Raw genomic sequence first — 23,665 nt, forward strand, 5'->3', positions numbered from 1 at the left:
GGTGGGCTGCGGGAGGGGCCGCACGGCTCTTCGCCGGCCGCGCTTCGAAGCCCAAGTGCAGTCGCATGCGGCTCTCTGCATCCCTGAGGGCTCAGCCTGCAGGTTTAGTAGTCGAGCTGAGAAAGCTGCACTGCCTCAGCTGGGGCTAATTTAAGGAGGGGTTCTCTGTGCTGCGGTTAGAAAAAAGTTCCTGCGTGGAATAAACTTGTTGTTTGTTGATGCTGTATGCACAGTTGTGCCTTTTGTGACTGTGATGCGGCAGCCAAAGCAAGTCTGATTTTAGGTTGCGGTTACTTAATTGTTTGCTTTGAGGCTTTGGTACAACTAATCAGTACCTTGGATTGGAAGATCTGGGCAGTGACTTGCAAGAGAAGCTGCTTCTTCTGGCAGGTGTTGCTGTGCTTGACTGAAAAACCCACACAATAAGTACTTGGCAATTACATCTTAAGGAGAAGTCCTGGGCTGCAGCATAGCTCCTAGTGATCCATTGTAAGCATAAGGGAATCAGTTGAAGTTTTGGGGTCTCGTATGTGTCAACCCTTTAATGATGTTATGGGGAGGGACTCTTTATCAGGGAGTGTAGTGATAGGACAAGAGGTAATGGTTTTAAATTACAAGGGCTAGATTTAGATTAGATATTAGGAAGAAATTTTTCACTCTGAGGGTAGTGAGACACTGGCACCAGTTGCCCAGAGAAGTTGTGGATGTCCCATCCCTGGAAAAGTTCCAGGCCAGGTTGGATGGGGCTTTGAGTAACCTGGTCTAGTGGAAGGTGTCCCTGCTCGACTCAGGCGGGTTGGAACTAGATGATCTTTAAGGTCCATTCCAACTCTAACTATTCTATGATTCTATGTTCTGAAGAGATGAGAGTAGCTCAGCTTCCTAGGCTGTCTATCGTGAAGCCTGGACTTCTGCCAGCCACCTAGCTTATTGCCCTGAAAACACCTAAAACCACCTAGATTTGTAGGAGAAGCAAGGAAGAGCACAGTAAGCATGTGCTTTAGTAATGTGGGTTGTGTTGCCAGTTAGTATTTGTTTATGCAGCTGGAGAAGGGGGATGCAGTTTAAGATGGATTGAGTGCGTTTTGTGCTTACTCCAGCTGCCAAGGTGACATTTATGGAAATAGCTGCTGAATGTTTCTCTTTTTTTCTTCTTACTACCTTCTCTTTCACAGTGGCTGATTCAGTTAGGCATCAGGTCTTAGCAGACCCTTGTATGAAATGTGGCCGTTTTTGCATTTGAAGTTCATCTTGTCCAGAAAGCTTTGTTTCCTATGGAAAGGTTTCCTTCTGTGTGTCATGCTATTATCAGTGTAAATCAGTGAGCAAATAAAGTAACACAATGTAAAAAAAAAAAAACAAACCGAAAAAAAAAAACCCAACAAGAGACAAGGCAGTGTATGTACGATAGAGCACTGTGATGGTTTTGGCATGACAATGCCCAGTGCTGAAAAGCTGCTGAAAAGCTTACCTGTGAGAGATTTGGTGGACAGAGCCTGCCTGCTTGCCGCAGCCACTGTACGCTACACCAGCTGTGAGGGTTGCAGGGCACCTATGCCCTCTTAGTGCTTGTGGATGTGATATGTGTCGTCACTGACCACCAGATGCAATTGTGTTTCAGAGCTTCATTGTGTCCTCCAGGGCTGGAAGAGTTGACATCGTTGGAAATAGATGTAAAGAATAGGAAAAGTAGGTAGTAATTGCTAAAATATGTGTGTTGTTCATATGAATACCTCTGTTCTGCTCCTCAGGATTTCCAAAATCAAAATCTTGCACATGGCAAAGTGTCACACCTACAGGCTCGTTCCATAAAATGGGTCCTGTAGCCCACAGAACCTCCAAAAAAATGCACTTGGGACTGCATCAGTTAGGAGCAGGCAGCTTTTCAGAGGTGGTCTAGCAAAGCTTTCAGCCTTGCTTAAGGAGATGGGCAATACTTAGCACAGAGTTGGAAGCACTGTAAGGCACGATGCCGACTAGTCATGAATGCTGGGTCAAAGCTAATCGCTAAGAGAGATTTACCTTGTCAGCTGTCTGTCAGAGTGAACTCTAGAGCTTTTCATTACTTGGCTTGTAACTGCTGGGTCGTCAGCTCAAGTGCTGTTGGAATTGTGTGCCACCAAGCTGCTGTTTCCCTGTGGTCTCCCAGTGGGATTGTTTTGCAGCTGCTCAGGCATCACCAGTTATTTTCTACCCCGTGGGTGATCAGCACAGGATTGCAGGAGCAGGAGAAGCAGAGTCTGGGCAGGGTCCCCAGGGCTGGGTGGCAGAACAGCTTTGGTGTTGCTGGAGGCCTGTTGCACATACAGGCAACTGTGAATGCTCTGATGTTCTCTGTGAGCTTGTTCCCTGAAATGGATCTTCTGTGGAGCTCAGCAGGCCTTGCTCCAAGCAGAGCCATCTCCTTTCCTGTTGGCAGACTGAGGTTTAGTTGAGGAGGGCAGCAATGAACATGCAGGTTTTCTGAAGGCTTTTCCGTTTTCAAAGCTGATAGTGACATTTTCAGGTTTGTCATGTTTCCTAGTGCTTGCCATAATCTTCAGATTCCCAGACTTTGGACTCTGTTGCTGTGGCATGTGTGTAGTCCTTCTGGAGGCAGTGATCAGTGCCTGGCATAGGAATCTGTTTGTGCAGATTCAGTTCTTTCAGTTCTACAGTGAAGGAAATGTCACCTTACTAAGTGGATTCTGTGGAGAGTTTTTGCTAGCCAGCCTCAAGCATTTGGTGTGCAACTGCTGTTGCCGGTAATGGAATGAGAAATCTTTTCTTAAACTTGCTTTTTGCAAAGTGAAACTTGTGGCCATATCCATTTATTTCAGCCTGAAATGTTTTCTTTAGTTGCCTGTCTGTGCTAATTTAATATATTTAATTTTTAGGACACCTCTGCATCTCGCTTGTGCAAATGGTCATGTGGATGTCGTTACATTTCTAGTAGAAAACAAGTGTAAGCTAAATCTTTTTGACAATGATAACAGATCACCACTGATGAAGGTATGTGGAATATATTATGTATGTGGAATATGTTATGTTCTTGCAAGTGGGGCTTATTGCTTATGTGCTAAATGATATGTATCTTGCAGGATTCTTGACATAGACCTGTGCAGAAACATGCATATTGTAATTAGCATGGAATAGGAATAAGTTAGCTAGTCTTTGAAGGTGCTCTTATTTTTAGCATTGGGAAGCTGGGGGAATTGTAGCAGAGTGAAATGTAAATGCTGGAAGTTTTTCCTTTCTTGTGTGTTGTTCCCAGGCAGTGCAGTGCCAGCAAGAAAAATGTGTGGCTATTCTGCTAGAGCATGGTGCTGACCCAAATCTGGCAGATGCTGATGGCAACACTGCCCTTCACCTTGCTGTCATATCTCCTAATACATCTGTAGCGGGGCTGTTACTTGAGCATAATGCCAGTATTGATGCCCAGAATAAGGTAAATTTTTATATTTGTTAAGGAAGTTCTTTCAAAAAGTTGCATTAATATTTCTCTTGAAGGGGTTTTTGACTTTGATTTTTAATTTGATTTAATTATCTGTCCTTTCAGGAGGGATATACCCCGCTTATTCTTGCTGTCTCTGAACATCATGAAGAGATAGTAGAGTTTCTCCTTAAAAAAGGAGCTGACGTGCATGCTCGAGATCAGTGTGAAAGGTGAGGGGTTTATCAAAACTCTGCATGGGTGTTTCCAGTATTATTTATGTTGGATTGATGAGAGGCATGGGAATGAGCTTTGAAAAAAACCAGGGAGCCACACAGGAGGAGCTATTTCTGTGTGACTTGGGAAAGCAGGTCTGCACTTGACTGCTGTCATGCCTCAGTGGATGCTTTTCACATTAAGAATTGCAAGAAGGCATTGTCTGTGGTGGCCTTTCTGGCAGGAAATGTGCCCTCAGCTCAGCAGCATTGCCTCAATTCAAAAAACCCTCTCCTGCATAGCAGCATAGTTTGTATGTAAGTGTTGTCTATGTGGAAACTTTGTCTGAAGATTGAACATTTAATTGTTTTGATTCCCTCTCCGATTCTATTGTTGCTCTCAATGAAAACTGCTTTGTCTTTTGTTCATTTTAAAGTAATGGGAGAAAATGCTTTTTTTTTGAGAGCAAATAGGAATAAAAATAATTGTGGTGTCTGTATAAAATAATCTATTTCATATAATATTTTGTATGTTTCAGAACCCCACTTATGACTGCTGCCTCTAGTGGGGAACTTAATTTGATAAAAGTTCTTCTTCGGTATGGTGCTGATGTTTCCCATAAAGACACTAATGGATGGACAGCTGAGGATTATGCTGTTATTCATGGATATTCTAGGTGAATTTTTAACTTTATTTTTAGAATAAATTGTCAGTTATCAGTGTGACTTTTGAACCTTTTTGGTAACAGGACCAAGGTTTAATGGTGTGTTGAGACCTATCTTGAAGCTGTGCTCAGCTACGTCTTCTGATGTGTATCATTCCTGTGTCTAGTGTGAATTTGGAAATTGAAGAAAATTTATACCCAGAATTATCTGTGAGATTTCAAGTTTTGTTGCTAAGTTCACATCTGCCCAATATAAACTCTAAATTAAAGTGTCTGTATGATGGAACTTGGCAAACTGAAAAGCATGTAAACCCTCTCCCCAGACCAGCACTGTTGTCCTTACTGACTTCCACTACAGTGACCAGGAGCTACCAGCCTTTTTTTTTTTCAGAGCAGATCAGACTGATACTCCTTTTGTTAAAATCTTAAGCAGTTTTACTCTTCATATGCATAGCTTTATACCTGTGAGTGTTTTTTCTTTAAAGTGGTTATGTGTGCTTAAAAGCTAGGCTGGAAAAGATGTACCAAGCAGGAGTTAGTAACTTCATAGGTATGACTATGCATCTATAGAATGAACATGACACTAGTGAATATTAAAGCATTAACAGTCGTCAGTAAGTGCTGTGTGTATTACCCTTAGTAAATACAGATGAGTATATGAATTCATATGGCTATGAATATGTATAGGATGGATAATAAGTGGCTAGCAAGTGCGTGATTATTTTTACTAAATATATTTCATTTCTTTCTCTATATAGTCTTAGTAAACAGCTGGCAGAATACGCAGACTGGGAAAACACAGGAGAAGCTTCTGCAGGCGGTGCACAAGGCATGACGGTACTGAGCACTCCTCTCCGGGTGGGAGCTGCTGGCTTTACGTTGGGTGCACCTGCTATGGACAGAGGAGGTAGGATCCTTAACCATGGAAGAGCTCACAAGGAAAATCACTATGTCCTTTTCTTTAGGTGGTTTGTTTTGTTAAAGCTTATTGTGTTAACTGTTGACTTTAGTAGAGTCATCGGATGGAGTAGCACAAGAAGTTTTGTGAATGTGCTTATTTGTTGCTAGTTGGAGGTGCTTCTTGTCAGATTGTGAAGGCAGTTGTGATTTGTGTGCTACATGTCCACTTATAGGGTTGTTGCCTTCTGCCCATCAGATTGCCCATCTATATAGGTTTTCCTGTATATAAAGAGAAGGGGCACAGGGAAGAAACTAGACGATAGTGGGTTATTTTTTCAGGTGTGTACTTTTTACTTAGAGATGGCCATTCAGACTGTGAAAATCCAATTGCAAAAGCAGTAGGTTTATCCTGAGTAGTTGATAATCTTTCTGTAGCTGGGAAGCAACAGATGAGTTAGCAGGAGGATACATGTCTTGTTGGTTTCCTCTGAGTTTGTATATCTTTGTTTTAATATTAATAGTTTCACCTGTGCTAAGCTCCTTTTAGTGAGTCATTTCACTTCTCAGCATCAGTTACAATTGTTTCAGTGTAGGTGATGAAGAGACATATTTAGGAAAAACTGTTTTGGAAAAGTAACTTTGTTAGCAACAACAATGCAGTGTCTGTGTATACTGTATTTTCTTGGACATAGTTTGATTTACAATAAAAATAATGGTTTTCTTCCACTTCCAGTAGTTTTATGAAATAAACTTTAGAAAAGTCCATATTACCTTGTGATCCAGAAAAATAATTAAATTGCCTTGTGATCAAAAAATTAACTCCTTCAGTGAGTTTTTAAAATCCAGTCTATGCTCATGAGCTCACATAGCCCTAGAGGAATCTTAGACAATTAATATTTTAATATAAATGAAATTGTTTGTCTTGTACTTTACATCTCAGGCCTTACAGTGGGAAGCTTTATTCTTTCTGGTTTTTTAAGGGTGTTATATCAGAATTATATGGCAAATGGGTAGCAGACAGTGTTAAAATACAGTTCATTAATCCTTTTCTGAATATGTCAAGAAATATGAGCAAAACATGGGATATTTTCCTCATTGATTTTTTCCAGGTATGGGATATTAATTTAGAGCCAAACTTTATTCCTTTGACTTGGGAATAGTTGCTTTGATCTAGTAGGAGATTTGTAAAGTTTCTTGATAGATTGAAGGAGGATTTTTTTCTTTGTTTTTGGTGGGGTGGTTTTGTTTTGGGTTTGGTTTGTTGTGTTTTTTGAAAGCTCTTTGTGTAGGTAGTTTACTCAACAAAATGTTGCTTTCACCCAAACAGCACTCTCTGTTACTGCCTCCTGTGCATGTAGATAATTGCTGTGGTACCACATTGTAATGGCTGACAGGCCTGGGTTATTTTATAATGTGTGGCTTGATGAATAGTACTGTTGTGTGATTCCAAAACTGACATACCCTCAGGAAGATGTGGGTTCTCAAACCAAATAATTTGCCCCATTCCTTGAAAATGATGCTACTACTAATACAAGTCCCCAGATATTATGGGAAATCTTTGCTTCTTATCCTCATTTGAAGAGGCATAGTAAGCGTGAAGAGAATGTTATGTGGGTTAAGGACTTTAGGAGGAGAAAGAGCATGCGCTGTTCTCAATCTGTTTCTAGTAGGGTTTTTTTTTTCTTCTAAGTAGTATGAATCCTTTTCTCCTTGTGCTTATTCTCTTAAAAGATGACCCCGGCACATTAGGTGAGGGAGATTAGTAGCATATAGGGAACATTTAGTGGCATTAATTCTTCAGCCTCTGTCTTGCACCCAAGAAGCACAGGTCCTGCATCATAGAAGTCCCTTTGATATGCTGCAGTAACAGGCTTTGAAGCCTCTGTTAGAGGAGAAGCTGGGATGATGTGCAAGATAGCACATTTAAGAAGTTGGCTCCTGCTTATTTGAATGTTTACTTTTTGTCAGAACACAAACCTTTTTATTTATCACAGACAAGCTTGCAAAAACCTCCAAATGAATGGCTTCCAGCCCTAACATATTGAATGACAGACATTTTAGATTTGAAATTGGAATTTCCTTGGCAAAACATAATCATTGTGCAATTTTTCTAAAGGCAAGGATTCAGATTTTCAGTATGACTGCAGTGGCAGCTTTTTTTAGTTACTCCACTGCATATTGCTGTTTTATTCCTTCAGTGTTTCTCTGAATCCCTACAGAAACTGTTGGGTTTTCATCATAAAAAACAATTAAAAGAAAGGAGAGCTTCAGTGTGAGTTACATCTCCTGAGGTCAGGAAAAGTTGTCCTGTATCACCTTTTAATAAAACTGAGAAATAGCGAAGGGATGAGAAACCATCCTAAGGTCCTTTCTTAACTCTTTAAGTGTATGTTTTTGATAAGGGGTCCTTTTGCCACATCCATTTTTTTCCCTTTTTTTTTTATTTATTTTATTTGTGGTAAAATCAATATAAGCACAACTCCCTTCTTCTCAGAGATAAATGTTATGGCCTTGTCACAAAGAAATTTAGTGTCGGGTAGCTGCAATAACAGAACCACACCATTTGTTGACTTAAAATACAATCTTTTACTAAGTAGAATGGGTAGAGCAGGTGGATAATGACTTACATTATAAATTCTCTGTTCCACGGCAGACAGACATGCGTATGCACACAGACACACGTGCATGACACTCACACCAGTCAATGTATGTATTTTGGTCCATTTGTGGCCTGCCACATGGCACTGGGAGAACAGTGTATTCATTCTGACTGCTTGTTGTGTCTGCATTCTGGCTGGTGGCATAGCTTCTGTATGTGAACAGTTCAGCATGGTCAAATAAATATAAGCAGGACTCTCATCTTCAAACTGAGGGGCTCGTGTTTGCATCAGGCACCAACTGATACAACTTTTAAGGTGAGATGGTTCAAAGCAACAGGTTTCTAGGTTGATTTTGTGGTGAGGGATAAAAAACATGATAAAAACAAACTCGAGATGTGTGAGTGTAAATAACATAAGGGCTAGAAGTTGTGTTGTCCTTTGAGTACTGAGATCCAATATTTACGTCAAAATTTCTGGGCAGTGTATCTCCCATGTTTAGTTGTTGGCACCTAGGGATTTTTGGGATGCTTAGAGGGAGGTATTTAAAGTGTGCTGCATGTATAAAGCACTCTACAAATAGAAAGAAATTGCATTTGCAGTCTGTGCTAGACAAGGACTAGTCAAGTTGAGGGAAATACAAAGTTGGCAGTAGAGTAAATTTCTGATAATCTGTTTCGGTATTTCAAAATATTGGCATATATATATCTTATATGGAGCAAGTAAATTTAGGTTACACCGTTTGACACTGTCCCTTAAGAGTAGAGTTCTGTAGATTGTGATTGGGTTTGTTTCTAGCACTTATAACTGCAGAGTAGGCTGATAATCACAGTACGTTCCCCATTGCTATAGCTTTGTTGATGTACTGCTTATGTTTTCCAAATTTCTGGGAATTCAAATTTATTCTGATGTCATTGTTTCATCTGTCCTTTCCATGCCTTTTCCTAAATGGATATAGGAATGCAACAATCTCCTAACCAGTCATCAAGAACAGGAAAATCAAGGAAAGGTATTCTGTGTAGAAGCATTTCAAATATGAATTGTTGTATGATATACAAATATTAACATATCTATTATATTTATGAGCCTGGATGTCCTTATTTTGATAGTTTTGGTTTTATAAATTAGATTTGAGAGCAGGCTTTGGGCGCTTTTTATGTTTGCATGTTTTGCATGAGTCCTTTATTACAGGACTGAGTGTTTGTTTTGTGTCATTAGTAATAGTAAATATATTTTTTTTAAAATATGTTCTTCTGTTACTCCAAAATGTAAATGGACTGCAGTTAAAGCGGAAACAAGCAATCCCCAGTGATTGCTTTTCTAGAGCCCATTTCTATGACAGGGCATCAAGCTCTGTCTGAAAGCTGGCTCATGAACTTCCTCCCTTGCCTTTTAAAGGACAATGTGGCCTGGTTTTGATCATTGCTTGAAGTCACTATACATTGAAAGCAAAAGTTCAGATAACTTACTCAAACGGTTTGATTAATTATAACTGTACTAATTGAAAATATAACTGAAGTCACAGTCAAGAGTTTGTAACTGACAGCTCCACACTATCCACCCAGTTCTACAAGACGGATTTTTATTCAGCTTGGGAGGTTAGCAGATAGATTAGACTGCTGGTACCGAGTGAGTTAACAAAAAACTGTGGTATGTAAAAGTAATTAATATTTTAAAAATATTATATGTTTGTAATAGGAAACATTAAAACTCAGAGACTGTGTTGGTATTTTAACTGTTTTAGCTAGTCCTCACCCTGGAAGTTTCAGCCTCTAAGTTTTGTCTACATGACATGTCATGCTGAACACGTACACTATATTGCATTGTCTGAAAGCCCTGTGTTGGTCAGGAGATGTACTCATGAAAATTCCCACATAAACACTGTCTCTAGGACAGAAAAATTTCCATGCTTATTTGTGGTTTACTGGTAGTAGAGATGTCTTCAGGCATGGTATGCTGTTGTTTCCTTTTCCCTTTAATGATTTTGACTAAGATCTCAGTTTAGTTGTCTTCATGCAACTTTATGGAAGGTCACCAATCTCCCATTTATAAGCAACTTCATTTTGTTATGATAGTTAGCAAAAATCAGTTATTGAGAACTTGAGGAACAATGAAATAACTACTGTGTGAAGGTCATATTTGTTTATTTTTTCCTTTTTGTCTTGGGAATTGAAGAGCCCTTTTATTTCATCTTGGTTGTTGATAGTTGAGAGGTTTTCGCACTCTTCAGGCTGGATTCCTAGAGTTCATATTTCATTAGCAATGTGCTAATGATGTGTACTCTTAACAAGTTTGCAAATGGACCCAAATTGTGAGGATCAGTAGATATGCTTCAAGGCAGTCCTACCATTCAGAGGGACCTTGGCAAGCTGGTTAAATGGACTGCTTGGCCTATCTTATGAAATTCAGCAAGGGCAAATGCCAAATACTGCACACGGAAAGGAACAACCACTTGCTACAAAACATGCTGGGACTGCCTGGCTGGGGAGCTGCTTTGCAGAGGAGGCTCAGAGGGTCTTGGCAGAGAGTGAGCCGGGAATGAGGCAGCAGGGTGTCCTGGCAACTGAGAAGGTCAACAGTGTCCCTGGCTGTATTAAGAACAGCATAGCCAAGAGATTGAGGAAAGTGATTGTCCATCCCTACGGGACACTCACTGGATTGTTTCCAGCTCCCTGGGTATAATCTGGAGCCCCCAGTGCAAGAGAGGCTCAACAGTGAGCAAGTGCAGTGGAGGGCCATCTAACTCATCAGGGGCAGGAGTACTTGCCCTTTGAGGAGAGACTGAGGAAACTGGGCTTGTTCAGCCTAGAGAAGAGGCAGCTTTGAAGGGGACCTAGCACTGGCTTCCAGTACATACGAGAAGAAAAAGCCAGGTGCTTCCTAGTGGTGCATGACAGGAGCCAGAGTTACAAGAGGCATAAATGGAAACAAGAGAGTTTCTAATTGGATGTGAGAAGCTTCACCATGGTAAGGACAGTAAAACAGAGAGGTTATACAGTCTCCCTCCTTTGAGGTGTTCAAGACTGGGCTGGATGAAGCCCTGAGCAACCTTATCTGACCTCACAGCTGAGCCTGCTTTGAGGTGGCGGTTGGCTAAGAGACATCCTGAGATCCCTTCTGACCTGATTTATCTTATGATCCTACGTGCAAGTTGCCTTCGTAACAGTGATGAAAGCTTGGAGTCTAGTACAGAATGCCCTGGTTATGCCTCTTTTGTCTGTTGAATACCCTTTTTGGTGCAGTGTAGAGAACTGCTCGTGATTCTTCTACCTGAGGATAAGCTTTAGATCTTGATTATGCTTTCTGATTTTATTTACCTTTCAGAATAATCTGTAACTGTAGCAGATAGTGTAGTATATAGCATAATGTTATATGTAATGTTACATAAAATAGTAAAATCTCTGCGTGTGATGTGTACTGATGCATGTAATATGAGTACTTTGGATGCTCATTTACTTACTGTATTGCTAAACCATTTTTTTAACTGTTCACTAACATAGCATATCATGCTATGCCTTTTTTTTTAGTTTAGAGATGTTTCTCAAACTAAGTACAAGAGTCCAAAGGAGATATAACTGGTCTTTTTTGTTTTCTTTTTTTCTTTTTTTAATTCAGTATGACTTGAAAGAGCAGTTGTTTTGGAAATACATTCATTCATTCTGTCTTGTGTTGAATTGACTATCCAAAGTTTCATTCTGTTATGATCTGTAGAATTGTCCATGTTAAATGTTTATATGTACTGGTTAATTTTTAGCATGTCAAAACTAATTTCAACATGTCAATGTTTGAACAGCAATAGATGACTTTTCCCAAGGAGACTCAATAAGGTGAGATTTTAAAAATATCTAACACTTACCTGAAGAATGTTTTGAGAGGCACAGTACTCATTTTGCTTTGCTTTTTAAGAAGCTCTGAGAAAGAGGGGAATGATGACAGTTGGCATACTTCTGAGGAAGAAGAACTCGATTTTACCCCCAAGGTATGGTGCCTTTACAGGACATCTTTCCTGTAAAAATAAGTGACTTGAAGGCAAGTTTTCTCTGGGTTTGAAAGAAACTGCAGTTCCAGCCGATATTGTTTTCTGCTTAGAAGCAGTCTCTGGCCTCCCAGGCTTTCTTCTGCTGTGAGTTTTTCCTAAAAGACCTGTAGCTGCGGCAGAGCATGCAGTAGATTTGTGATTTGGGGCAAAAGAAAAGTAGGTGACGAGACAAACAACCACATTGGTTTATTTGTTCTTGTTCATTTGAGTCAGACTTGCAGACCCTAAAATTTATATGTTATTATTATAACCTGTTTTGTTCTTCTCCAAACACTCTTATTGTTTCCTGTAAATTTGGTGATGAAATCCTAACTGATAAAGAAAAAGACATTTATTTATCAAGATCTACTGAAATCCTTCATCACCTAGTTCTCCTTTCCTCCTCGTCAGGTTCCTCAAGAGCGCTCAATGGATGAGTTACTCAAATGGGTCGTCTTTTTATTTCTATGAGATGGCATTCCGTGCTTGCATGTAATCTCACACTGCATGTTATCCCTCCTTTTTGAATGCTCAGGCAGTATTCTTTTTGTCAGCTACAAGCTCTCATGACTACAGTTTTTACTAATGTTCTGAAGGATTATCAACTTCTGCAGTGATGTCTGGAGCATCTGTTCTGTTGCACTGGGATTCTGCAGTGATGCGGAACCTGAGTATGGTCGTTAAACCCCCTCTGTAATGCTGGAGTTGCAAGCATGTTTAGTTTTAAAATTACTTCATTTTCTTGCACTGATTTAAGTAGAAAAGGTGCATTTTTCTGGCATGGTTTTGAAATTTAGGGATATTTTAGTAAGTGTACTTGCAGGACCTAATTTATGCATTAAGTCTAGGGATCTTAAGAGTTACTTGCATTGTGCACATTTGCAAGTAAGCATCCTGAAACTGTAATCCTAAATACAGCTAAATTTTACTTAAGTATTACAAATATTAAAACCAGATTTTTAGAACTGTTATGCACGTAAACATAATTTTGGAAACAATTTGCAGAAGGGTGCTTGCACTGTGTTTTGGAGTAAAATAGTCATAAAATTGAATATGTGAGGAGTGTTTGTGTAGTTAGAACTGTAGGATGGAGCCAGCATCTGAGCACTATCAAAAGGACAGCATGATTATATTTATTGTTCAATATTTGATGTGAACAAAGGATTTGTTGTTGTTGTTGCTGTTTAAAAAAAAAATAAAAATTTATTTACAGAAGCTGCAGAAGCCAAACTTGACGCTGTTGATGAATGCTTCCCAGCAGTTCAGGAAAAACAGTAAGCTATTTGGAAAAGATTGCATGGTATCCTGATATATAAAAGTAGACTTGCTAAGTAGTTGTTTTTTTTTTTTATCTTGCTATAGTAAATGAGAAAAATAGCATTTTGAAGACACAGCTTTTTTTTTTTTTTTTTTTTTTTTTTCCCGAAATGACTATGTTGTATTGTGAGAATGAAGATACTACTCCTTTCCTAAGCCTGTGTCCCTGGTCAAGTCCTTCCTCCATCCTGCCCATCCTTTACCGGGCTACTTTTCCAAACATTCCCAGATGACTCCTCTGCTGTGCATTAATCTGATAACATGCCTGTTGCTATTTACATAACTACTTTTGTTCACGTGCATTTTCCCTTTTTTGTGCTTTAAGATGATGGTGATGGATCTAGAATTGAAAGTCCTAAGTCACCGAAGAAAAGCCTCAAACTAAGAACGCCATCAGATGCAAACCTGAACAAAGGAGAAAGTGGAGAATTGTTGAATCAAGATGTCTCAGATGCAAGCAACCTGGAGGACGAAGAATTGGAGGAAGAGGAGGAAGACGATGATGAAAATGACAATGCAGATGATGATGAAGATTATGAGGAGGAAGAAGAAGAGGAGGAGGAGGAGGAGGAAGAGGATGAAGATCTTACTCAAGATGAAAAAGAGGAGGAAGATCTGGAAGATGAAGAAACTCAGTCTAATGGCATACTGGAGAAGGAGCAGGGGGACAAAACAGAACCTAAAGGGGAAATTAATCAGAAATTGGAGTATTTTAGTAACACTAAGTATGAAAGGGAAGCTCAGTGTGGATCTGGAGATGTCTGTGATGATGATGATAAAATAAGTAAAGAACTTGATGAAAAGGCGGAGGAATCTGTTGGTACTCCTGTGTCTTTTATAGCTGGATGTTATGAGGGGTTGCAAGAAAATATAACTGCCATGTCTCCAAAGAGAATGAATAATGAATTATCTTACAAGTCGGTACCAAAACAAGCTGTCTTTCAAAATGTAAATAATTTGCAAGATACACAAGAAAGCTGGAACAGGAGAAGCTTGATTCAGGCGAAGGTTCACAGAAATGCTGACTCCTGTTTTGCAGACTCTGAAGTGACAGACTGCAAAAAAGAGATACCTCAGCCTCTCTCAGATAGTAGTGGCCTTAAGGAGAAAAAGTCAAGCTTTGGTGGTGGCTTTGAAAACAGTAATAATTCTTTGTCAGCTTCAAAAAACCCAAGACTTGAAAGTCAAAGACCAAATTCTGTCATTTTTGAATGTGTGGATGATGAAGATACTGAAGAAGAGCAATGTGAAGAAGTAGATGACAAAGTCTGTGAAGCAGGAAGTGAAAACTTGCAGTTAAACAGGCGTGAAGAAAATTTAAGAGCAGTATTTCACTCAAGCACCAGAGTAAGTATATAGGGATGATTCAATCGCAAGGGTATTTTGATGGTAAACTGGGTTTCTGTTAATACTTATTCTTCATGTATATTCATCTTTTGATTATTCTTTTTTGATATTAGAAAATGTCATACTCCTTGACAAAGCAGTTTCTTAGGTGTAAGAATAATATCAAGCAGTATTTTCAATAATCTTTTTCTGTTGGCTTCAGTGGTTTTGCAGGAAAAAGAATAGGCAGTAGAATTTTTCTGGAATCAATTAAAATTTATTCAATTCTATGTACAGATTTTATCTGTGAAGGTTTACTGTCATTTAGTAAAATTCCAGATGTAATGTCTGAAAGTGAGGAAACAAAAAGAAGTTTGAAAAAGATTGAGAGCAGGAAGCTGCTGATTTTCCTGGGAGCAAAGTAGGGGAAAAGAAGGAGTGTGTTCCAGAATGATGTAACTTAAATGAAGCTAGAGTTAGACTGGCATGAGGATGTGCTTCTCAGGGGCTTTGCAGAACCAGGGATGAGACTTATGATGTTAGACATTGCTGTCTGCTCACATCGGTTCCCATGGAATGCCTGCGTTTTACAAAACAAAGCTCAAAAAAATTTCCCTTTTGTCTTACACAAGAAAGGTATTTTTGAAGTTGTTGATGGGTGGTGAAGAGGTTGCTTGTTTCTGCTCTTTCCAGCTGTTTTGGTCTGTCTCTTTAGGAAGAATCACCTGAATGGGAAGAAGAGGAGGAGGAGCAGGACAAGGAAGAAACCGGTGAAGAGCTACAAACTGCAGTTGTTGAGGGTCTGAAAAATTCTATCTGTAATGATAGCCGTCAAATCCACATTTCTTCAAAAGACAACACTGGTGAGAGAAATAAGTTAGTAAATACTGATCCCAATTATTCTTCTATAAATATTAATTCAAAGTAAATGAACTAAAATGGTGATTGACTTCTGAGATATCAAATTTTTCCCTTGCCTGTGAATCCTAGGGGGCATGGGCAGAGAAGGAAAGCAATTTTTGTTCCTTTTCATTGATTCTCGAAGAACTGAAATCGTGGCATTGGATTCCAACTGATGCCATATGAAGCAAGTGCCGTTCTTGCTTTTGTTGCTGTGTTCTCCCTGAAGCAATTTGAGCAAAATGTGCAGGTGAAAAAGAGAAGGAAGCCTAAAGTGTCTTGGGTGAGACAGTAGTATTTCCCCTTTCTGGCCTGTACTGTCAGATTGAAACACTGATTACTCTTGGCTGAAGCCTGGGAAAGATTTGAGTCAAGCTGACAGAAAGCTTTTATGTTCCAGTGCCTCACCTTGTCCAGTTTTAAAATGTGGAAGGTCTCTCCAGTGCCACACTTGTGTGTGCTTGAAAGTATTACCAGCTTCGTCAGAGTTGAGCACTTTGGTACTCATCTTGGGTCTCAGTGCAGGAGGAGAAGGCACCGTTTCCATTGTCTTTCTCCAGAGAGTAGCTTGGTGTGGTAGATGTTACCAGAGCATGTGTAGCTGCTGATCAAATGCTACACAGGGGGCCTGCCAGAGCCTGCTGTATTCAAGTGTTGTGTCTATACATCCCCTTCTATCTCTGCGCATTTTACAGTGAGCATGCATTTGGCATGCTGTCAGTAGTAAGACCCCAGGCTGGAACCAGCACCCTCTTCTGGGGTGGGTGCCCTCACTGGTTTGCAGCTCCTTCCCCCTTCTTTGTGTGCATGTCTCCACACGAGTGAATCCTGAATCCATTTTACTTAATGGAGTAGCTTAAAACAGAGAACTTAAGATAGTCTAATATGGTCAGGAACTCACTGAGACTGATCCTTATGTTCATCTGGTAAAGAAGAGATTTGAATGTTAACTCCCTGAGATAGAAAAGTCCTTTGTGTGTTTGGTGTGTCACTCTCCTGATGGCTGGTTCAGCCTAAACCATGACAGCTCTGAGCCTCTACTTTATTTTTTAAATGACAATGCTTAGATGTCTAGCTTCTGGGCAGGTGCAGGGTAACAACTCTGTCAAGGAACATCTTTCCTCGTAGCACTACAAAAGGAGCATTGTTTCGTGGTGATTTTAGTGATGTTAGTGTGAGGATGTTTTGGACAGTGTATCTACAGTACCTCCTGTACAGTGAAAAGTGGTAGTAAATGCCAAATTCTGGAGCTGTAGGCTGGAGAGCAGGTGACCTAAACTTTGTGTGCCACTGGACTGCAGAGTGCTAGAGGCTCTTCCTGAATGTTACCCAAACGTGTGTTGGATGTTGCTTGTAGCTGTGTCACCTGTTGTGCATAGTCATCTTCTGCTGGAAGGAAGGCAAAAGGAGGTGACGATGTAAAGGAAATACCGTGATGTGACTGAGTGTGAAGAAACCCTTGAATAACACTCGCTTCTTAGTTTGTCCTCGGCAACAGAACCACTGCGCATCCATTGGATGCCGGGCTTGACTGATGGGGAAAACCAGAGTGAAATATAAACACTCAGTATCTCTCTTCTTACCTCATTTGTAGGTGCCCTGCCAGCAGTGGGAGCAGAAGAGGAAGATGCTGAATCTCCCTGGGATTCTGAGGTACATGAAGGACACAGGGTAGGAGTAAGATCCAGAAGCACTTGAGAGCTTGCTTTAGACTTGGGCCCTACCATTGATGAGACTTATTTCCTCTTTTCCTGCTTCTGCAATATGTTTGTAACTGGGGGGCCCTTGAAATACTACTGTTCTAGGCCAGCTGTTCAGTTAGGATTGGGATGAGTTAGATCAAGCTAACAATTTGGGTCTGGCTTTTGAGTATGGTTTCTAGTATAGTATTTGTGAAGTTTCTTGCTGCTTAAAATACTCTGGGCTTTTCCCAGGGGCTGGCAGGATTGTTGCTGCTTTTTCACCATACAGACCTATTCTGCTGACCTGGTCAGTGGTTGCCATTAGGGTCTACAACCTAGACAGTTAGCTGCTTCTGAATAGATCCTCTACCTTTTGAAGGTGTACTTCAGCCCTTTTTGAAACTCATGTTCAACAGAGATACCACATATGCTGGCTGTGCTCGCCCTTTTGGTTCTTTCTGTCTGTGGTAATGGGCTAGAAGAAAATGAGCAGGATCTGTAGCTAACCCCCTCTAGCTTTTCTTGTGAGGAAAAACAAACCCTTCCCCACCCTCTTCTTAAAAATACAGGACTAAAATATTATTTTTTTAGGTAGCCTTAGTTTCTGTAAGCTTTGCCTTGCCAGTCTTTGTTCAACCCAAATTGCCCTTGTGATTGGGAATAGCGATGTGTTCACTCATCACTGTGTGATACGTGCGTAGGGAACATAAGCACAAACTTGAATTGCAGGGGCAAGATCAGTACAAATGTTGGATCACCACAGACCTGCAGTTATTGGTTCACAACCCACATCTGGAGTTACCATGTTAATTCTCTTTTGTGGCAGTCTGGTTTATCAACATGACAGAATAGTTTAGATGAGTTGTGAGATTTTTGCCTAAGATCTGAAAACACACACAACTGCTGTGATTTTCCAATATGCTACATCTGGATGTGTCCTTTCCAAGGGTCCTGTCAAAGGTTTTTGCATCTCTAATGTACTTGATACCATGCTATACAAGTTGGCTTAGCAGGAGCTTTTTGCATATTAATGAGTTGAAATTGCATATGTACCAATTCTCATGCATGTGTTTTAGATTATGCAGACGGATTCTGAAAGTCTGAGAAAAGTGTCATCCGGTGTGTTGCTCCCAACTGCAGACAGACATGGAGCATGCTCGCAGATTGTTTCAGGGGAACGCAACAATGGTAACTTCATGGTGGACTAAATGTTTGTAAGCATTTGTAGGCTAAAGTGAACTTTTATCAGTGTTTGTGTAAGGAATGTTGTTATGATGTGGGATATAGCAACAAAGCGCTTAGTATTTGTTAATTAACACCAGTTATTAGAGCGCTTGCTGGCCAGTTTATAAAAAGGAAGTTGTCTTGTTTGCATTATGTGTGTTCTTGGGACGTGTTTGTATTTTTTTGGATTCAGGTTGCTGTTACATAGTGATGAAAGTGTATGGGGTTTAGGACTGATGTGTCTGAACATTTAAACATTCTTGGATGATAATGCAGCAGAAGAAAGCTATGATCTGGCTAAGTTGTTTGTTTTTTTTTCCCCAGCTTAATTTTTGATAGCTTTCTGTTGTGCTTTGCTTAGAAGCTAAAATGTGACTAAAAGTTCAGGTTTTGTTGCTAAGGGTTTCTGCCTGTAGTTTGTGACACCGTCTCCTGAGCTTCTTGAGCATAGGATGGCAGGAAAGTTTTGCTGTTGGGGTAGAAGTCTTTTCTGAAGGATTTCACCTTTAACAAATAGTTTGTCAATCCTGCTTGCAGTATAGGTACAATAGGATAGCCGAAGAAGCTAATCCAGTTTTAGTTCAGTAAGCTGGAAGCAAAACTTTACAAGCTCCTGGGACCTTGTATAGCTACTTGTTGAGTAGTTGTTGTGGAAGTCTACTTTGTATAATTCTACTAAAATAAATTTTAAATCAGTAAATCAGTGTGAAAAGGGGGTAAAAGGTAATTATAGTAATCTTTCTAGGGTATTTCCATACTGCTACACCACCGAGTTTACTGACATCAAATACTGTTTGGTTTTTAATGATTTTTTTTTTTTTAATATAAACATTTTGCTGTGGAGCTTTTCTTAGTACCATTTCATAGACTTCTTTCATAAGAGGACTCAAACTGTAAGATGAATAAAGCACAGGATTGGAGAAATATTGATGGGGCAGTAGATTGTGCAGGTTTGGAAATTATTTAGCGTTGGGCAAAAATTAAAAAAAAAAAAAGTGTTTGGAACTATGCTACAAATGGAGATTACAACCTAACAGCATTTGTTTCTTTTGTTTCCTTGCAAGCTAAACCAGAACAATCTGTTGAGAACTAGCTTGATTTTTACCTCATTGAATGACACGTGTATGAGGTTTCTGTGTCTGCACCCATGCTTTCTCTGTCCCATCAATGGAAAGGAAAGTACTTCTCAGCATTAAATACTTGTAGGATAATCACGGTCACAGTGCTGTTGGAGTGTTTTATGATCATTCGTTACAGCAGACCAGCTTTGACTTTAGAAATAATCCTTTTAGAAAGCAGAATTCAGCTGCTCAAAAGGACTAAATATTTTCATCTTTCTCTCTTAACAACCATGACCTTCTTGCTTTGCATGAATTGTCCTGCTTCTGTGATTGTTATTTTTTTAAATCCAAGGTGCACAATGGGAAGTATGCATTGTCCATTTCTCATACTAATGCAAATGCTGTATGATGAGGTAAATTAAATGTTAGGTATCGTACTCTCGATGAAATAATGCTTGTAACTAATACTTAGTTGTAGAAACTACTGTCGAATGGAGTAAAAGATACCTTCAATTAAATAAAATAACACTTTCCAAAACATTTTTCACCTCTAGGCCTTTTGGAGAAACCTAACAATTGCCAGGTAAGTATTTGTTCATGTCAGACTGACTACTTGTTGTGCTCATTAAATAGTATGTAGTTACTTTGAATTTGTTTTTATATCATTGGATTGTGTCTTTCATAGCTGAAGACTCATGAATCTGTTTTGGAAATGAATGCAACCTCTCCTAAAAGAAAGCAACAGAAATCAGGTAATGTTCACTTTATGTGGTTCTGGGTTCAGCTTCATAATCTTTCTGGATAGGAGTATTTAGTAAAGCATATGACTGACTTGTTTTGCAGATCTATTGGAGGAATTCGGTTTAGGAGATGCAGAGGACATTGAAGGTATTCATAGCAGTCTTTTTGTAGTCTTCTTTTATAGACAGACACATTGCACTTGCAAATTTTGTCCTAATATAAAATCAATGGTTTGAGCAAGGTGTTATGGGAGCAGAGGGTCTACTGAAATATTCCTCTATGTATGTGTGTACTCCTTCCTCTAGTCTGCCATTCAACACTGTAAATACTCTTCCATGATGTAGACTTCCTCCGCTATACCTGCCATCACCTCCCCTTTTCAATCAGTTCTCAAGTTTGCTTTCCTTCCAATTTCTCAAAAAAACCCTTCCTGGTTCCCTGAGCCTGTGCTGTGGCTGATTCCAGGCCAGGGATCTGGAAGCTAAGCTGTCCAGGAGCTGCAGGTGAGACAGAAAGGGTAATTCTTGGGTTCATGTCATAGTTGCACTTAGCAGGAATTGTTACTTCCCTGCTTTTCTCTACCTGTCTGGCAGTTGTTCTGAAACATGTAGCAAATACGTTCCTCTGAGGCTTCCCTCTCGTTTCATGGAAACTGACTGGCAGGTTCAGAGGTAGGGGAAGGAAGTGAGGAAAAGAGACAAGGTGGGAGGAAATGACAGTGTCAGCATGTTGTCAGGAATTCTCTTTTCTTTAGAAACAAGGCTAAAGGTGAAGCAGCTAGCTGCTCTGCTATATATTGGAGAGAGGATAAATGACCTTAATGAGTTTTTACTTTCTCTGTTCCAACATGTATTGATTTGCATATTTGTTAATCAGATGAGAAACAATTCCCCGTTCAGGTTTTAGAGTTTCTACAATCAGCTACTGAAAATATAAACCAGAGAGAGGTGAACAGATATGTTTGCAAGTAAGTAAAGTAGGTAATTGGAAATATTTTTTTAAATGGGGGGGGAGGTTTGCATCTTTTGTATGCACAGGGATTTCTGTGTATTTATGTTAGGCACGAAGGTTATTCATCTGACCCCACTGCAGGTATCCATTAATAAAAATACATGCTAGTAATAAATGACTTGCAAAAATACTGGGATTTAATTTACTCTGTGAATTTTTGATATACATTTTTTTTTAAATGGTAGGTTCTTCAGAAGCTTCAGACTATGGTTCTACTAGTGTTTTTACTAAAAATTTTTCCCTGTGCTAAATGTGAAAAAGTCTTGACAATGAGGGGTTATACCCCTTTCACACTATTGACAGAAGCCAATAAAACAGAAAATAGATTCATTAGTTACTGCTCCAAGAAGTGAAGAAATTTTACTTGCAACAGCTAATGGGAGAAGTCCTTTTTTTTCTTTTTAATTTTGTTTTCGAATTATTTTTTGCGTGGCTGGAAAAATAATTATTGACTAGAGTTACTGACACCACAAGAACTGGAATTTTGCAGATGGAGGAACATTGTTGCCCTTCATCTTCCCTTCCTTTTTCCTTGTTCTGTGCCCATTGTAGAGAAATTTCAACATTGATTAAACCCTATGGAAAAGAGATCCTACGGGCTCCAAGGATCCTAAAATCTTATCTAAAGACTGAGACTTCAGACTCAGATAGCTGCTACGGAAAACTTTACCATGATGGGCAAGACTGAATAGTAGCTTGGGTTGCTTTTGATTTAAGCAGTATGGCACCTAATTTTAAAGAGTCTGGGCTCTGAAACAGGATCCAAAGCATTAAGACACCTGCATTCTCTGAAGAGAGAATATGAATTGCATGTTTAGAAGGCCGGTACAAAACTCTGGGTGCTGGCAGGTAGGCTTTTATCCAGCTTTTGAGCAGATACAGTCGACCAGAAAAGCTTCAGTCTATGCTGTGCAGTATTCTTCAGGAAAGGTGTCACAGCTCTCCTGCATCCACAAAATACTTAGTTTATCCTTTAAACAGAATTGTGGTGTCCATGTTACGTGGTGGGAGTTAGCACACGTACCAAGTTGTATGGTAGGAAGCTGCATGTATGTTGCAGTTTGTGACCTGAATGAACATTGATGAAGTGAGAGAAGAAATCTGATAAGGGTTTGTTTATGGAGATAATGTAGGAGCCGTCCCATCTGTCCAAGAGGTTGACCATGCCATGCGGTACTTGGGGCAGAGAGGCTTCTTATAAGTAGTAGAAACTCCAAGCACACTGGTGTGTCTAAACTCTTGTCATTCTAGGAGATGTTGTTACCACCCAAGAGGCTTATGTGCAAATTACCAGCATCTGTGCCTACGTCTGCTCTCTTGAGTTCTTTTCCTTTTGTTTTCCGAAAGGATGTTGCAAATCAGTGTGCCATCTATCAGATACTTCTCTTGGAATTCATCAGCCTCCAATGCTTCTGGCCATCCTTTTTAGTTTGCACTCCCAGAACTGTATGCTCAATGAGGGAGGGACTTGATGGTTCAAATTATCCAGTTACATTACAATTCAAGAGGGACAAGTACCCATTTATAAAAACTATGCATGACTATTGGAGAAAAGGAAGATGTTGATCTCCAAATTACGGAGGTTATTTGTATAGGAGCTAAGCATTTACTTATTCCAAGCATCTTGGTATTGATAATTCATGACACTCTCTACAGTACCTTCTGTGGTGCTATCTCCAAATGTTCCTTGACCATCAGCACATCTATCCTCTGTTTCTAATGCTGGTTGGAATCTTCATCTGCACAAGCAAGCAGCTTGGTATTGGGATATCTACAAGCATCAGTAAAGGCAAAATGTACTCTGTGATCTTGAAAAACAAGAAAAAAGGAAAAATGCCTGGTTTTGTTATAGAAGATTATCCTTAGGTAATCATTAATTAGTGTTGTTATTATTATCTTTAATACTTGTGAAACTGTCTGAAATGTGTCATAGACATCAATAGATCATCGTAACAACTCCGTGAAATAAGTGCGGTCAACCCACTAATGTGTGTTGGGAAATGCCTTGTGCTGAAATACCCAAAAAACACGTTTACCAAAAAAAGCTGGGAAATTGCACCCACCACCATTGGTGGTGGTGGGAGAAGGTTGTTATTTCACACTGTGTAACTTAAGGTTAGAATTGACCGGTGAAGACCTCTATGACTGACTGAGGAGCCCAGGTTTCCAATGCAGACGTATGAGTTATAAACTTGTATCTAATGTAATCACCTTCAAGAAATGAAAGCTTGCAAAAAGAGTCACCTAAAGCAGAAAATGCCGGAAGTGAGGTTGGCCGTGGCTTATTAATACTGGACCCTTTCATATTTTTATGATGATACCTATTTTCTCCCTGTCTTGCTCACTTTTCTTGTAGGAAGAACAGACTATTGTGTCCCTCTTTAGCAGTGAAGTTTTGTGTATCTGAAGGCTATTGCGTAGAAACTATAGAATTGTGGAGCAGAAAAGGAGGTGCAGAGTGATTAAGGTGAAAAGCCTCCATCGCTGTCTTTAGATGCCACACCTGAGATGCTGGGACTTGTTTCTTTCTGGATACTTGATACTTTAAAGTGGTTTTTGTGCCCTCCACACAAAAAATGACAATGAGTTGCTGTTT

At 39.7% G+C, this 23,665-nt stretch overlaps 1 protein-coding gene across 1 annotated transcript in view; it reads left to right on the forward strand.

The window, feature by feature from the left end:
* Window positions 1-23,665, forward strand: part of ANKRD26 (ankyrin repeat domain 26) — a 71,768-nt gene that overhangs the window by 12,200 nt on the left and 35,903 nt on the right. Inside the window, exons 9-24 of the mRNA XM_009883697.1 lie at window positions 2,877-2,991; window positions 3,254-3,427; window positions 3,539-3,645; window positions 4,167-4,304; window positions 5,051-5,199; window positions 8,748-8,798; window positions 11,583-11,616; window positions 11,696-11,768; window positions 13,021-13,081; window positions 13,450-14,471; window positions 15,166-15,325; window positions 16,948-17,003; window positions 18,118-18,220; window positions 19,872-19,900; window positions 20,003-20,069; window positions 20,161-20,205. Of these exons, the coding sequence (XP_009881999.1) occupies window positions 2,877-2,991; window positions 3,254-3,427; window positions 3,539-3,645; window positions 4,167-4,304; window positions 5,051-5,199; window positions 8,748-8,798; window positions 11,583-11,616; window positions 11,696-11,768; window positions 13,021-13,081; window positions 13,450-14,471; window positions 15,166-15,325; window positions 16,948-17,003; window positions 18,118-18,220; window positions 19,872-19,900; window positions 20,003-20,069; window positions 20,161-20,205 (2,384 nt within the window). The remainder of the gene's footprint in view (window positions 1-2,876; window positions 2,992-3,253; window positions 3,428-3,538; window positions 3,646-4,166; window positions 4,305-5,050; window positions 5,200-8,747; window positions 8,799-11,582; window positions 11,617-11,695; window positions 11,769-13,020; window positions 13,082-13,449; window positions 14,472-15,165; window positions 15,326-16,947; window positions 17,004-18,117; window positions 18,221-19,871; window positions 19,901-20,002; window positions 20,070-20,160; window positions 20,206-23,665) is intronic.

This window comes from Charadrius vociferus, unplaced genomic scaffold, assembly GCF_000708025.1.
Source record: "Charadrius vociferus isolate BGI_N301 unplaced genomic scaffold, ASM70802v2 scaffold43, whole genome shotgun sequence".
NCBI classification, from domain to species: Eukaryota; Metazoa; Chordata; class Aves; order Charadriiformes; family Charadriidae; genus Charadrius; species Charadrius vociferus.